This window comes from Thamnophis elegans, chromosome 13 (assembly GCF_009769535.1).
Source record: "Thamnophis elegans isolate rThaEle1 chromosome 13, rThaEle1.pri, whole genome shotgun sequence".
Taxonomy (NCBI): Eukaryota; Metazoa; Chordata; class Lepidosauria; order Squamata; family Colubridae; genus Thamnophis; species Thamnophis elegans.
In genome coordinates this window covers 4035397-4050546 of record NC_045553.1, presented here as the reverse complement: position 1 = coordinate 4050546, position 15150 = coordinate 4035397, and the positions used below count along the sequence as shown (strand labels likewise).

At 48.9% G+C, this 15150-nt stretch overlaps 1 protein-coding gene across 1 annotated transcript in view; it reads right to left on the bottom strand.

The window, feature by feature from the left end:
* Positions 1–14318, bottom strand: part of CABP7 (calcium binding protein 7) — a 43310-nt gene extending 28992 nt beyond the window's left edge. The window contains exon 1 of the mRNA XM_032228788.1: positions 14207–14318. Within this exon, the coding sequence (XP_032084679.1) occupies positions 14207–14318 (112 nt within the window). The remainder of the gene's footprint in view (positions 1–14206) is intronic.
* Between the last annotated feature and the right edge of the window lie 832 nt (positions 14319–15150).

Below are 15150 nucleotides of genomic sequence, written 5' to 3'. Positions count from 1 at the left end.
CCCTAAACTGAGACACAGCTTCTTAAAAGATTCCCAATTCTTCCACCCACACTTCTTCAAGGCAGACCTTGTGAAATCCCCGTCGCTGAGCCTATGTGCCCATCTGGTGTTGGAGGTGGTTGAAACCCATGGAATAATAAATACTCCATTCATTGTAAATTTAACCGAGGCATTAGGTCAATTTACAGTGTGCCCCCTCATATAGATCAATTCCCTGGGAGGCCCAATAAATTTCACACAAACTTTCTCCTTCGGGATTTAAAACCATCCATTGTTTGCGCAACAGCTGAGCGTTGTGTCAGTATGATGAAGGCCCGATATCATTGGTCAAAGACAAATTTACCTTTGCGTTAAAATATGACTTGGTTTCTTATATCTCGACCGTTAATTGTAGAGGATTTATAGCTTTTTCCTTTTACTTCGTATCGGTGCTTTAGATTTCTCTCCTGGGTAGCAATTGTACTAACACCGCAACAGAGGCTTGAATATTGCGTTGTGTGATTTATTTTGCGAGCTGCTAGGTTATTAACCATTAATATCACGTCGTAATATCATATGATATAATATCATACGTGGTTGTCTTGAACCCTGAGTTATTTTAATTTTGTTTTCCTTAATATCTAGCCTATTGTATGATGACACAAGGGACACAGTGGCTCGGGGGCGAAGACGCTGAGCTTGTCGATCAGAAAGGTCGGCAGTTCGGCGGTTCGAATCCCTAGTGGCGTGTAATGGAGTGAGCTCCCGTGACTTGTCCCAGCTTCTGCCAACCTAGCAGTTCGAAAGCAGGTAAAAAATGCAAGTAGAAAAATAGGAACCACCTTTGGTGGGAAGGGAACAGCTTTCCGTGCGCCTTCGGCGTTGAGTCATGCTGGCCACATGACCACGGAGACGTCTTCGGACAGCGCTGGCTCTTCGGCTTTGAAACGGAGATGAGCACCGACACCCCCTAGAGTCGGGAACGACTAGCACATATGTGCCTTTCAATATATCCGTTTAGTACATTAATGTATTTATTTGCTTCGCTTCATTTTTTGTTTGTCCTTTTTAATTTTGCTGCTCACTGGCCAAATAGACATATTTGGTGGATTTTGTGGTCTCTGTTTCCAGCCAGCTCAACACAAGGCCAGTTTGGTCTAGTGGTTAAGGCACCATGCTAGAAACCAGGAGACAGTGAATTCTAGACTGATGGATTGTTCTCACTCTCAGAAAATTTCTCCTTACTTCCAGGGTGTACAGAATTAATTTTGTCTGGGGTTGTACTACCCCACCCAGAGTCAAAAGCCTCATTTCTCCTGACCTTGGAGGTCCAAAGACCTGTAGAAGAAGAGCCGGCAGAGGGTGGAGTTAAACATGCCATTAGCTGAGAATCCTTACGCTGCCATAAACAATCAACCCATATCTAGTGCCAATTGAGTGCTGACTGATACTGTCGTTGACTAGATTTTGTGGATAGACCCGAACCAATAAAATCTCTGTGCTGTGACTTAATTTATGGCCCTGAACCTTTACATCTGACAAAGACCTACAGCCCCTCCGTCTTGCTAGGGATGAATTGCAGCCGGTAACACCCCCCACCCTCGCCTTACTGTCCAGACCAGAGGTGGGTTCCTGCCGCCATTACTACCAATTTGGTGCTCGAAAAAATTTGCGTGCATGCTCTGCGTGCATGTGCATTTGCACTTAAAACAGTCTGCGCATGTGCACATTAAAAAGGGGTGGAAATTATATTTTTTCAATGAAGATTGTTCTGTGTGTGTGCAGAACAGAAAATCAAGATGGCGCCGATGAGGATAAAACTGGTACAGTCACGTGTCCGCCGGAGTTACTATCTATTCGGCCAAACCGTACTGTGCTGGTAGGAACCCACCTCTGGTCCAGACCCTTCCATTTATATCCTGAGTTAAAGCGCGCGTGCGCGCGCGCGCACACACACACACACACACACACACACAGCCCATGTCTTTCTACACCTGCACACATCATCATCATCTTCATTTAATGAGCCATAATTCCATGCGGGGTGGAGTCTGGGCAACTGAATGGAGCTAGCGGATATTTTACTGGCCAGATGCCCTTCCCTGTCGCCAGAGCGGAGTTTCGTTCAGCAGATATATTCTCCGTATACCCAGAGAGAGAAATATCTGCCTCTACCTAGGATTGAACTCACAGCCTCCTGATTGTAAGGCGAGAGCTCCGCCTCTAGGCCACCGCACCACAATTCCTGATGTCATTTCATAATGACTCCTGATCATCCCCTTCATTTAACGACCCCATAATCCTTTGTGGGGTAGAGTCTGGGCAACTGAATGGAGCTGTTTTACTGGCCGGATGCCCTTCCCTGTCGCCAGAGCGGAGTTTTGTTCAGCAGATACAGTATATATAGAGAGAAATATCTGCCTCTACCTAGGATTTAACTCACATACCCTCCTCATTGTGAGGCGAGAGCGCCACCTCTAGGCCACCGCATCCTTCCCTCTAACACTTGCAAGCATCCCTGTACAATTTAGGGCAACGAAGATATGAGCTCCTTTAATTAAAAAAAGAAATAATTAGAGAGTCCATTCCGGAGCTATAACAACCCAGATGAATCTGTTTTTGTGTTGTTTTTTTAAAAAAATGTTCATTTAAGAATTTACGCTTGATTAGCCTGTTCCTTAAATAAGCAATTTCCACTAGCAAACTCTTGAAAAGGCATTAATTCAGCCGAATTATGCCGCTGTTTCGCCTAAGAGTGGGAGATCATTTTACGCAGCGGCGAAAGAGAGGGAGGGGGAATCTAAAACGAGAGAAAGCACATCTGCATGACATTCGCCGATTTATTCGTGTGCAGGGAAGCAAAGGGGACACCAACGCTATAAATCAAAATCAAAGCGCAATTTAATTTGAGGGGATTCATTCTTGTTGTTCAATCTGCGAGTTAATGTTGGGGAGGGGGCTTCAGGGACCCTTTAAGGGAATCTGGATTTCAACAGGACGTGGCCACAGTCATTAAGAGGCAGACTTTCCCTAGTGAAAGCCTAGAGGTGGCGCTCTTGCCTCACAATCGGGAGGCTGTGAGTTCAATCCTAGGTAGAGGCAGATATTTCTCTTTCTGGGCATGATGAGAATATATCTGTTGAATGTAACTCCGTACTGGTGACAGGTAAGGCATCCGGCCATTAAAAACACTCTGCTAGCACCATTCAGTTGCCCAGACTCCCTGTGCGTGTGATTTAAATCCAAGTTAACTCAAAGTTTTCTGTCGGCAGCTTTAGAGAAGATAACGCCAAGTCCTTAAGGCAGCTGAGATGACCCCCAAAACAGGGGTCATCTTAGCAACTGACATTTTGGGCTCCATTTTGGTCATGTTGAAGATTGCTTGCTTGCCTGCATCTTATCCTCCAAAAAAGGAAAGACAAGAGAAAATAAATGAAACCTCCACAAACAGGAGCAGCCAGCCAGCGTTTTTTTGGAAGACCCAGGCAGTGGTTGCGAAGGATGGCTGTGCCTGTTTTTTCCTCCTCCTCCTCCTCCTCCTCCTCCTCCTCCTCCTCCTCCTCCTCCTCCTCCTCCTCCTCCTCCTCCTCCTCCTCCTCCTCCTTCCTTTTTAATTTCAGAAGTTTAATTCCTGCCTTCTGGCATCAGGCTCCCTACAAAGCCCGAAACAGATAAAGAAAGAAAGGCAGGAGGGGAAAAAAAACCGTATGTTAAACTCATTCAAAGGCAGATGGTATCAGTGAGAGAGAGGCGGCTCCGCCACCCCCTGGAAAGGCAATTTAGAGATGGCTCAATTCAGGGATGTCCTTGGAGTCTGTCACCTTCTCAAGCTCTCCCTTAGAAGAAGCAAGGAGATAAAGAGAGATAAAGATTCTGCCTTCCTGAATTCATTGCTCCTGGCCAGGGGAGGACGTCAAGGTAAAAAGAAAAGAGCCATAGAGATAAGAGCTAAACCACTGGTGGGTTTCAGCCAGTACGCCCTGGTACGGGTGTACCGGTGGCAGCTGGAAGCGGCCGCCTCCGTAACAGAACGGTGCTTTGGAGGGCCCACCCTCCCGCCAGTGGTGGGTTACACCCGGTACACCCCGGTACGGGTGTACCGGTTCCTGCTGGGAGCACCATTCCGATACGGTGCTCTGGAAGGCCTGCCCGCCTTCCTTATCTGTATTTTACCCAACCCGTCCATTTGCACACACGCATGGAGCATACGGTGCCTGCACGATGCTCCGCCGAGCAGCTGGAGCGTTGCGGGCGGTGGGTACGCCCGACCCCATCGCCCGACCCCATCACAGCGTACCAGTTGCGACAGGATCCGGAACCCACCACTGTAGGCTGTACCACTGTAACCAGCGGTAGCCAGCCTTAGCGACTTGAAGGCCTGTGGACTTCAACTCCCAGAATTTAGAGAGCCGAGGTGGCGCAGTGGTTAGGGTGCAGTACTGCAGGCCACTTCGGATGACTGTTATCTGCAGTTCAGCGGTTCAAATCTCATCGGCTCAAGGTTGACTCAGCCTTCCATCCTTCCAAGGAGGGTGAAATGAGGACCCAGACTGTGGGGGCGATATGCTGACTCTGTAAACCGCTTAGAGAGGGCTGAAAGCCCTATCAAGCGGTATATAAGTCTAACTGCTATTGCTATTGCTAATTCCCCAGGCAGCTTGTCGGAATACCACAAAGACACAAAAAAAAAAGACAAAGGAAGTCTTAGGATGCATCAAGAGAGGGATAGGATCTCTTGTACAAGATGTTCTACAGAAGGCAACTTCCCCCAGCACGGCTCTCCAAAATGTTTTTAAAAATTGGCTCCAAATTGTTGGAAGTGCAAAAAAAACCAACAAAAAAAAAAACCACCAGGCATATTTTTCCATATGTGGTGGACATTCGATGAGGCAAAAAGGATATTGGAGAACGATTCAATTATGGCTGGAACAAAATGGTGGGAGATCAAATTCTGTTCAAACCAGAATTTTTCCTCCTAGGCAGAATACCAGAGGGGTATAAGAAGGATGTGCTTTATTCAGTTGTCCATCAGTGGTGGGATTCAGCCAGTTCGCACCTATTCGGGAGAACCGGTTGGTAACTTTCTAAGTAATTCAGAGAACCGGTTGTTGGAAGAAATCTCCTTTTGTTTTTTCCCCACTGTACAGGGCTAATCCTGTAAGGAAGGCAGGAAGGGAACATTCTGGTCTTGTTTCTAGCCTAATCTTTATTGCCCTGCTTACAGAAACTGCCTCTCCGGTTGATCCTTATTACATTGGAACAGCTAAGGCGAAGCGCCCATCGACCTGAGTGACCTTGAGTTGGCCACGCCCACCCAGTCACATGACCGCCGAGCCCCACCTACCCAGATAGTCAATTTTGGCCTGGGTGGAAGCAGATGGGCTTACCGTAGAATTAAAAAAAATAAAGGGGAGTCGGAATATTAGTAAAGTTTGGAACAGATTTTATTATTGGTATAAGACAAGACTGGAACAAACTGTAAATAATGTGATTGGATAGAAGGATGGATAATGTATTAAGTAAACTGACAACTAATAGATGTGACTGTGTGTATATACTGTGTTTGTATGGCCGTAACAGCTTCGCTGAACTGCACTATTTTAAATGCACCAACAATAAAACATTTTTTTTTTTTTAAAGAGGGATAGAATCATTTTTGGCGCCAGATAAAGGCACGGTTGGAAGAGATGTCAGACCACAAGACAGATTTAAAACCAGAACTAGTCCTATTTTGGAATAATAAAAGAAAAATATAGTAAAGGAATGACATATTTAATGCGGCATGTGATCACCGCGGCAAGATTGGTATAAGCACAAAATTGGGGGTGGGGGGAGAGATGCCCCCACCAAAGAAGAGGTCATAAAGAAAATGTTGATCTGTGCAGAAATGGACAGACTGATACTAGAAATCAAAAACAGAGACGAGACGGAATATTATGAAATTTGGAACCATCAATGGTTGGAAATGAGGAAAAGTAGTCAGAACATGATATTTTGAGGGTTGTAAAGTTGGAACTGGATAATACATAATACCTCTTTTATAATACAGCTGCAATGGCGGTTTTTCTTCCCCTGGCTACTCAATTAACACATCTTTTTGTTTTATTTTCTTCCGGGCTGTGCACAATATAACAATATGTCCTGAGGAGCTGGACTTCTCTCTCCAAGCCTAAAGGTAAAGGTTCCCCACGCACATATGTGTTAGTTGTTCCTGACTCTAGGGGGCGCTTCTCATCTCCGTTACAAAGCCGACGAGCCAGCGCTCTCCGAAGGCGTCTCTTCTAAACGCCGAAGGCGCACGGAACGCTCTTCCCTTCCCACCAAAGGTGGTCCCTATTTTTCTACCTGCGTTTTTTACGTGCTTTCGAACTGCTAGGTTGGCAGAAGCTGGGACAAGTCACAGGGAGCTCACTCCGTTACGTGGCACTAGGGATTCGAACCGCCGAACTGCCGACCTTTCGGATCGGCAAGCTCAGCTTCTTAGCCACTGAGCTACTGTGTTCCTTTAGGCACTACATAAGCACGACAAAAATATAAATAAATAAATAATGCACAGACCCCGCATATATAATAGGACACCGAGAAACAATACTGTCTCGTTTGGATGTATAAATGTACATGGCGAGAAAAATAAAACTATTTTTTTAAAAAAAAAACGAAAGCCACCTTTTAAAAAAAAAGTCTGCTTTTTTCCCTTTTAAATAAAAATTAGCTTAAATCAATGGTGCAGCTTCAGGGGCGAAAAAAAGGTCCGTTCCCACCCCAAATATACTTTAAATTCTGTTTACAATCCTGTTCTAGCTTTGTAATGAAAATCATTTTCTTATGACAGTGGGTTTTTTTTTTATTTGTTTGCTTGCCCTCAAATGCCAGTTATTTCATACAGCAACTTCCAAAGCAGATGAAATAAAGGGCAATGTTTGGATGAGAACTGCTTAGAAATGGAACTGGGGACTTGTTCTGGAAAAAAATAATAATAACAACATCAGCCAGCTAAAAGAGGTTGGTTTGCAGAAGCAGTTCCGAATTTTTTTTTTCGTCTTGAAAAAAAAAACTCGGTCCCACCATTTTTCTACCTTCTTTCCAAACCTGCTCAGGTTGGACTGAAACCAGAACGACAGATTGGGAAGGGACCTTGGAGGTCTTCTAGTCCAACCCCCCTACTGAAGCAGGAAGCCCTATACCATTGCAGAGAAATGGTTGACCGATTTGTCCTTAAAAATCTCCAGTTTTGAAGCACCCATAACTTCTGGAGGCAAACCGTTCCGCTGATTAATTGCTAATTGAATCTGCAACAGAAATATGGATTGGAATGGACTGGAGTGGACTAGAAGGGAAGGGAATGGACTAGACTGGACTGTAATGGGGTAGAATAGCGTGGAGTGGAGTGACGGGGAAGGGAAGGGAATGGACTAGACTGGACTGTAATGGGGTAGAATAGAGTGGAGTGGAGTGACGGGGAAGGGACTAAACTGGACTGTAATGGAATAGAATAGAGTAACAGGGCAGTGGAGTGAAATGGAATGGACTGGAGTGGACTGGAAGGGAATAGAATTGATTAATGATTCTCATTGTCAGGAAATGTCTCCTTATTTCTAGGATGGATCTCCCCTTCATAGGGCTTTTCTCTATTTATTTATTTTTATTTGCAAGTTAAGGAGATGGAAGGCATCTCCGGAGGCTTCCGGGGAGCTTCAGAAAGCACTGCATTCCCTTGATTACATAACCCATATTTAATCTCATTAAAAAAAAATATTCTGATTTGCTTGCCTTGGCTCGGATAGCATTGCAAGCAAGTCAGATCACTTACGCACCTTCCAAAATAAATTTCCCGACCCCTGCTGCAGTTAGCCATGCCATCCTATAACAAGGAAGTTGTTTCGTTGTGTTTTTTTTTTCCCAATCACAGCCGCCTGATGGGAAGGTGACAAGCCACGCATTCATGCTTACAATATTTTCTACAATCGGAGAGCTGCCGTACATCTTCATTATTATTATTATTTTTGCAGTAAACCTACTCAGGGGGGGAAAAAAACCTGCAGAGTTTTTTTTTTCCCCTCCTTAAGACTCAAAACGAATGGCACCGTTTGAGATTTCAGCTGCTGGAATATTTTGCAACGAGAAATGAAACGAAACCAAAAAAGAAATGGGGAAATTCAAGTGTAGCCGAAGGGAATGATGACATGCCTGCGGTTTTTTTTCTTCAAAGGGGGTTTGGAAAAAAAAAACTGTGACAAGGGTTCGGCAAGGCAAGGGGAAAATATTTGTGTGTGGGGGGAAGAGAGAGAGCCAATGAATGTGTGGCTTTAGTAAGCCGGCTTCTAATGGAATTGCACGGCCTGTGAGCCAGAGGCGCCAAAAACAGGCCATTTGGGGGGCATTTTCTGGGCCGTTTTTCAGGGCATTTTTTGGCCTGAAAATGAGCCAAAAAAACAGGCATGCATGCACCGGCTAGCTACATGCACATGGATTCCAGTTTGGGCACTCGGTGGCACAACACACACGTTTTCAACTGCGGAGGGCACAGCGCCCGCCCCCCCCCCAAAAAACCCACGTAGCCAAGCCATGTTTATTTAGGAAAGGGGAGACTGCTGTTTAAAGCCAACTGTTCCCCCAGATAGAACAGCCGGAGCGACCTAATACAAACAAGAAAGTGCATTAACATATCCATTTCGAATTACGGACCGCATGGGCGAACGGGCGGCCTATGTTTAACTTGATTGAAAGCTCTAGCGGACCCCGTTTGGCTAATGTGCACAAGCCTTTCCTTGGTTTTAAACGTGTGGGGCTTGGAGGGAGGCGGTGGCTCAGTGGGCTAAAGACGCTGAGCTTGTCGATCAGAAAGGTGGTCGGCAGTTCGGCGGTTCGAATCCCTAACGGAGGGAGCTCCCGTGACTTGTCCCAGCTTCTGCCAAAAAATGCAAGTAGAAAAATAGGGACCACCTTTGGTGGGAAGGGAACAGCGTTCCGTGCGCCTTCGGTGTTGAGCCATGCCGGCCAGATGACCACGGAGACGTCTTCGGGCAGCGCTGGCTCTTCGGCTTTGAAATGGAGATGAGCAGCGCCCCCTAGAGTCGGGAATGACTAGCACGTATGTGCAAGGGGAACCTTTACCTTTACGTATGTAGTGCATATTGGAGCTGGTGGCCCTTTGAGAGCCAAATGCAACAAAAATTCTCTTTAATGTGTGCCGATTAAGTGGACAGTACAGTTATTCTGAGTCTAAATAGTTTTGGGCCTCACTCTGACCGCACTTTAAGAAGGCAGAGGCTGCGTGGTGTAGTGGTTAAGGTGTCAGATGGGTGCTGGAGAGGACCAGATTCCAGCCCAAAGTCAGCTGTAGAAACTGATTGGCTGAGCTAATTCTCTCCCTTAGCCTGTCCTACCTCACAGGATTGCTGTGGAGCAAAAGAGAAGGATATATGCTGTGAACCCCGCTTGGTCTTCTAAATGAAAAACAAAACAGATCTAAATCAAACATCAAACAGGAACAAAGCTTTAAGTAAAGTTAGAAGTGCCGAGATGGTGCAGTGGTTAGGATGCAGTACTGCAGGCCACTTCAGCTGATTGTTATCTGCAGTTCAGCGGTTCTAATCTCACCGGCTCAAGGTTGACTCAGCCTTCCATCCTTCCGAGGTGAGTGAAATGAGGACCCAGACTGTGGGGGCAATATGCTGATTCTATAAACCACTTAGAGAGGGCTGAAAGCCCTATAAAGCGGTATATAAGTCTAACTGCTATTGCTATTGCTAATTCCCCAGGCAGCTTGTCGGAATACCAAAAAGACATTGCAAAAAAAGACGAAGGAAGTCCTAGGATGCATCAAGAGAAGGATAGAATCCCTTGTACAAGATGTTCTACAGAAGGCATCTTCCCCCAGCACGGCTCTCCAAAATGTTTTTAAAAATTGGCTCTAACTATACACACACACACACAAAGTGCCCCAAAGGTGCTTTTTCAGCAGGCAACTGGACTTTCTTGTTTCTTGTTTTATTTTGAAGGCGTTTCACTTCTCATCCAAGGAGCTTCTTCAGCTCTGACTTGATGGTGGCACATGGAAGGATTGATATTCCTTGCAGACAGCTGGTCATTTGCATCCTTTCGGAGGATTGTTGAGGTTACTTGGAGGTTTCTCTGTGTCCTCAGGGTCACCTGAGGGGTGCGAATGGTTCATCCTGTAGTCTGCAATTTTTCCTTGGAAATCCAGTCCTGCTCCCACAACCATTCCAAGGGTGCCCATCCCAAATTGCATAGCTAAAACTCTGTAGAGATTCTCAGTCATCCAGATCATGGCTGTCCCAAGGGTGTTTTTTTCAGGAGGCAACTGGACTTTCTTGTTTATTTTAATTAACCATGACCTGGATGATGGAGAATCTCTACAGACTTTTAAGTTAGAAGTGCAAGCATAAATTAAAAACAAAAACTGGTCAGAATACTGCAAAGTGACAATGTCTCTCCCACCTCCTGCTGCCCAAGGTCACAGAAAGATCCAAGGAGCTCCATTCACACAACACATTAAGGCCCAGGTTACGCAGTTGAGATAAGTTGAGTTACTTTCTGGGAGTGTGTAACTACATATGCCGCACGGTTTAGTCAGCCTGTGGTTCAGAGTCTTGTAGGAATCCCGAAAGTGGATTAGTTCAGGTTAAGTTGGGTTAAGCGTGTTGTGGGAAATCGATTTAGATCAAAAATTGGAGCACACCTCCATGAAATGACGTTTCTGCGTAAGGGTAAGGAGAAAGTAGCTACTGGAGACCAATCGGGCATATATTTACACAAAATGCAGTATTTTTATTCGTGTTAGCCCTTGTTACTCCGTTATCTTGATTCACACAAGACACCGATCCGTGCCTGATAACTCGAACCTTACAAGCTGGACTCTCGCGTTACTCTGTCCTCAAATGTGGCTGGTTAATCTGTGGTTCCATGAGCCACGTGAAAGAAACTCAGCCATTCTCATGCACCCCTTCACTATCGTCCATGATGACTTTCAAACCAGGTTAGTTCAGAAACATAGCTGTGATATTCCCCCAGTATAGTAAGCTTGGTTGGCTTGAACCCTGAATAATTGTAATTTTTTTTTGTTTCTTGAGATTTAGGCTATGATATGATCGCACCTGTCTGCTTAGCTCGAGGATCTGCACCCTTACACACTCAAAGAGACATTTGGACCTATTTCCCACCGGAAAAAAAACACCGGGAGCCACAAAAGCTGAGTGGGCATGGCCAGCTTGATATCACTCACTCCCACCCAGTCACATGACTACCCTAGCAATGCCTACCCAGTGGGTCATTAGGGCAGAGAACTGTTGTTAAAAAAAACCACCCAAAATAGAAAGGTAACAGCGTTTCGTGTGGCTTCGGCGATGCGTCAAGCATTACTACTGCTTTACAAAGCCTCAGTAAGACCACACTTGGAATACATTAATGCATCCACGTTTGGTACCCATATTATAAAAAAGATGTTGAGACTCTAGAAAAAGTGCAGAGAAGATCAACCGGAATGAGGGGGCTGGAGGCTAAAACCTATGATGAAAGGTTGCAGGAACTGGGCATGGCTAGTCTAGTGAAGAGAAGGACCAGGGGAGACAGGAGAGCATCTTCCAATATTTGAGGGGCTGCCACAGAGAGGAGGGGAGTCAAGCTATTCTCTAAAGCATCTTTGAAGGCCAGACAAGGAAGAATGGATGGAAACTAGACAAGGAGAGATTCCACCTGGAAATAAGGAGGAATTTCTTGACAGGGAGAACAATCAACCCATGGAACAGAAGTTGTGGGAGCTTCATCCCTAGAAGCTTCCAAGAAGAGACTGGACTGCCATCTGTCAGAAATGGTGTAGGGTCTCCTGCTTGGGTGGTGGGGGGGGGTTGGACTAGATGACCTCCAAGGTCCCTTCCAAGTCTGTTAATCTGTCAACTGGGCCATTCGGTTCATTTTGGAGGGCCCCGGGGAGTAAATGTTTTCCTCCCTCCCCCAATGTTATTTGTTTTTTTATTTATAATTCAAGCCAAAGAGTTTTTAGACACACTTGGACAGTTTCTGAATGGGGGCGAGAGAAAATGACTGTTTTTGTATAGCTGAAGCCCCCTCTGAGCAGGTGGAGAGGACAGCGCCCCAAATAGAGCGGTGGGTAAATGTGCCAGGGGGGAAATAGTACCAAGGAGGACTGTTTCTGTGGTCCCTGGGGGGCGTGGGGAGGGGGGAGGAAGCTGCCGTTTTCTGCAGAATTGAGGGTTTCTTAGGATCTGCGCTTTGGCCCTTCGGGGACCCTTCCCCCTTCCTTAGCGCCTTGTTCCCAGGTCACAGTTGCTCCCACCCGGGTCAGACACGGCCCCCGACGCGGGTGGCAGGAAGATCCCCACGCAGCGGACTGAGTCCGGTCCAGTGGCAACTCCACTCGGTTGAATCCTGGCGATTTTTTCCTCTTTGGTTACGCCGAAGATCGGAGAGACCCCACGGCAAGCTTCCACGGGGCGCGACGAACCCACGGACACGGTCAAAGCCTCTTCGCCTGGCCGTTTACGAGGCGGACCTGTTGAGCCCCGGTTTGGGCGCACCGTTTTCTCTCCCCCCCCCCCCCAATCCCTTCCCATCTTAAAAACAAGGCGCTGCCAATCTCATCAACCGAGATCGCTTCTAAAATATGTATAAACACACTCCTGCGTGACTTTGGCCAGCGATCGATCCATGCGGAGTTGGGGGGGGGGGGGGGCGGGGGTAGAAGAAGGGGGGGGGGGAGAAAGGCATTCAAGGCGGAGAAAGAGAGATTGACAGCTCGACATTCCCCCCTCCCTCCTCTCCGCAATTCCGCGTGGACCCCTCGGAAAATCCAATCCAGAGACGCCATCGGGAAAATCTGCCGCGGTGGGGAAGGGGAGAGAGAGAGAAAGAGGGGAAGGGAGAGAGAGAGGAAGGGAGGGAGATAGAGGAAGCGAGAGAGAGGAAGAAGAGAGATGCCCACTCCTCTCTACCCAATGTGACCCCCTAAGCACACACAACCCCCCCTTTCGAGGTAGCGGCAGGACTCCCCTCACTCAATATAACCCAGTCTTGCGTGTTTTTCTGTTGGCGCACCGATGCTGCCGCGCGGAGGCTGGAGGAGGCTCGCCGCCCGCGTGGATGAGGGAGCAGAGTTCTTCCTCCTCCGGGGGGGGGACGACGGGTGGGTGGGTTAGGATCGGCGACCTCAAGGGGCTGGGGTAGGTGGGTGGCCAGGGAGAGAGGAAGGGCTAGAAGAGAGGGGCGACGGGGGCTCCTGGCTTTCCAAGTTGCAACTCCGGGTTGGAAGCGCCGCAGAGGGTGTTTATATCACCGGTGACCCCCCCCCCCTTACACACACACGCACGCACACACACGCTTGGAAGGAGACTGCCGCCCCCGCCGCTACCTGTTCCGCGCGCAGACTGCAGGAAATGCCTCTTGCTGTTGCAAAAACAGCGGAGGGGGGGGGAAAGAAAGGGTGGGTTGGGAAGGGGGTCTCGGGAAGCTCCTCTCCGCCGACACCCCCCCCCCCCGCGACAACGACTCCTGCTGGGTTCACTTTAACCCGGAATGCCCAGCACGTCTCCAGCCGGTCTCTTGCCTCCCCCAATACACACAGACACGCTGCTGCGGTGGTTTCCAGGCGGATTTCCACGCGTTCTCCCCAACCCACCCCAAATTTCAATCTCAGGTTCCCCGAGATGAATAATGCCCGCGGGGAGAGGGTGGTGTGCTTGGAAGCCTATCCCCCTTTCTTGTCCCTTTGGGGTCCTCGTCGCCTGGCATTCTCCTCCCCCGAACAACCCTGCGAGGTAGACCAGATCAACACACAGACACACATCTACGGACCTCTAGAATTCCTTACTCGCCCCTTTCGCTTCCCCCTTCCCTCTTCTCCGACCTCTCTCCTCCTTCTTCCACCGCGGCATAAGCGCCAAGCCCCGCCAGGCATCCTAAACACACGCGCGCGCGTCAAAACACCTCGCCACTTTTTTTTTTTGAGCTTGTTTACCGGCTTCCCTTTCCCGGGATGGGTGGGGTGGGTGAGTGAGTGGGTGGGTGAGAGGGAGGAACGTCCCCCTTCTGCACCCAACCCCGCGCCCCTTCCCCAAAGCCGCTGCCCCACTCCCCCTTCCCCTGGGTTTAAGGACGCCCCCCCCCACGCGCGCCTCTTTTTTCTCCCTCTGAGGTGCTCTTTCCAGCCCACTCCACGCGCCCCCCCCCACCCCTTTCCTTTCCTGGGTACCTTCCAATTCGTCTTCGGGAATATCCACCGGGTCGGGATTCGCGGCCAAAATGTTGGGGATGGTATAAATGCCCCGGTACATCAAAGCGGCCGTCACGGGATGGAACGGCATCTTGGCTGTTTGCAGAAGCCCAAACTTTAGTTCCAAAGGTCATAAAGAAGCGAGCTGGATGCCACGCCGGGGAGGGGGGGGGGAGCAGCCGGGAAAGATCGGTGGGGGTGCGAGAGGAGAAGGGTGGGTTATCCTCCCAATTTTCCCCTCGAGACCCCTTTAATCGCCCACCCCGGGGGGCTTTGAAAGCTCCTTTAGCGGTCCCCGCCGCTTCCCCCTCTCCACGCGCCGGCGGGTCCTAACTGGAACTCGCGTGGAAAGCGACCCCCGCGACGCAGAAGAGACATCGGAGGCTGGAAGCGGTGGCACAGGAGAAGCTCATCGCCTTCGCCCCAGGTGGACGGTTGGGCGAGCTGGCCTCGACCTCCCCTGCGCCTCGGCGCCGCAAACCGAGACACTCCAGGGCGCGGAGACCTCCGACTGTTCCCGCTCAGCCCGGGCTCCAATTCCCGGGGATGACAACTCGGGAGAAAGTCAGCGCCTGCCCGGTCCGGTCCCTCGTGTGTGTGTGTGTGGAGGGGGGGGAGGGGGCGCTCCTGGTCTCCAGCCCCAAGCTGCAGCCCCTCCGCCAGTCCGTCGCAAGCAGCTTTCACGCTTCTCCGCAACCTCACCAAAAAAACATCCCTCTAAGTCGGTTCCTTAAAGGGGCGCGAGGAGCAGCAGGTAGGCAGTGAGGCAGGCCAGGGGGGTGGGTGGGTGAGTAAGGGGGCGGCGAGGGCTTCAGTCCGCCCCAGAAGAAGTTTCTCCAGCCGCCAGATCCCCAACGACAAACCCGATTCTTTTTACGGATCTCCTGGCTGGTTTCTGACTGGAGGGGAGATGGGGAGGCTTC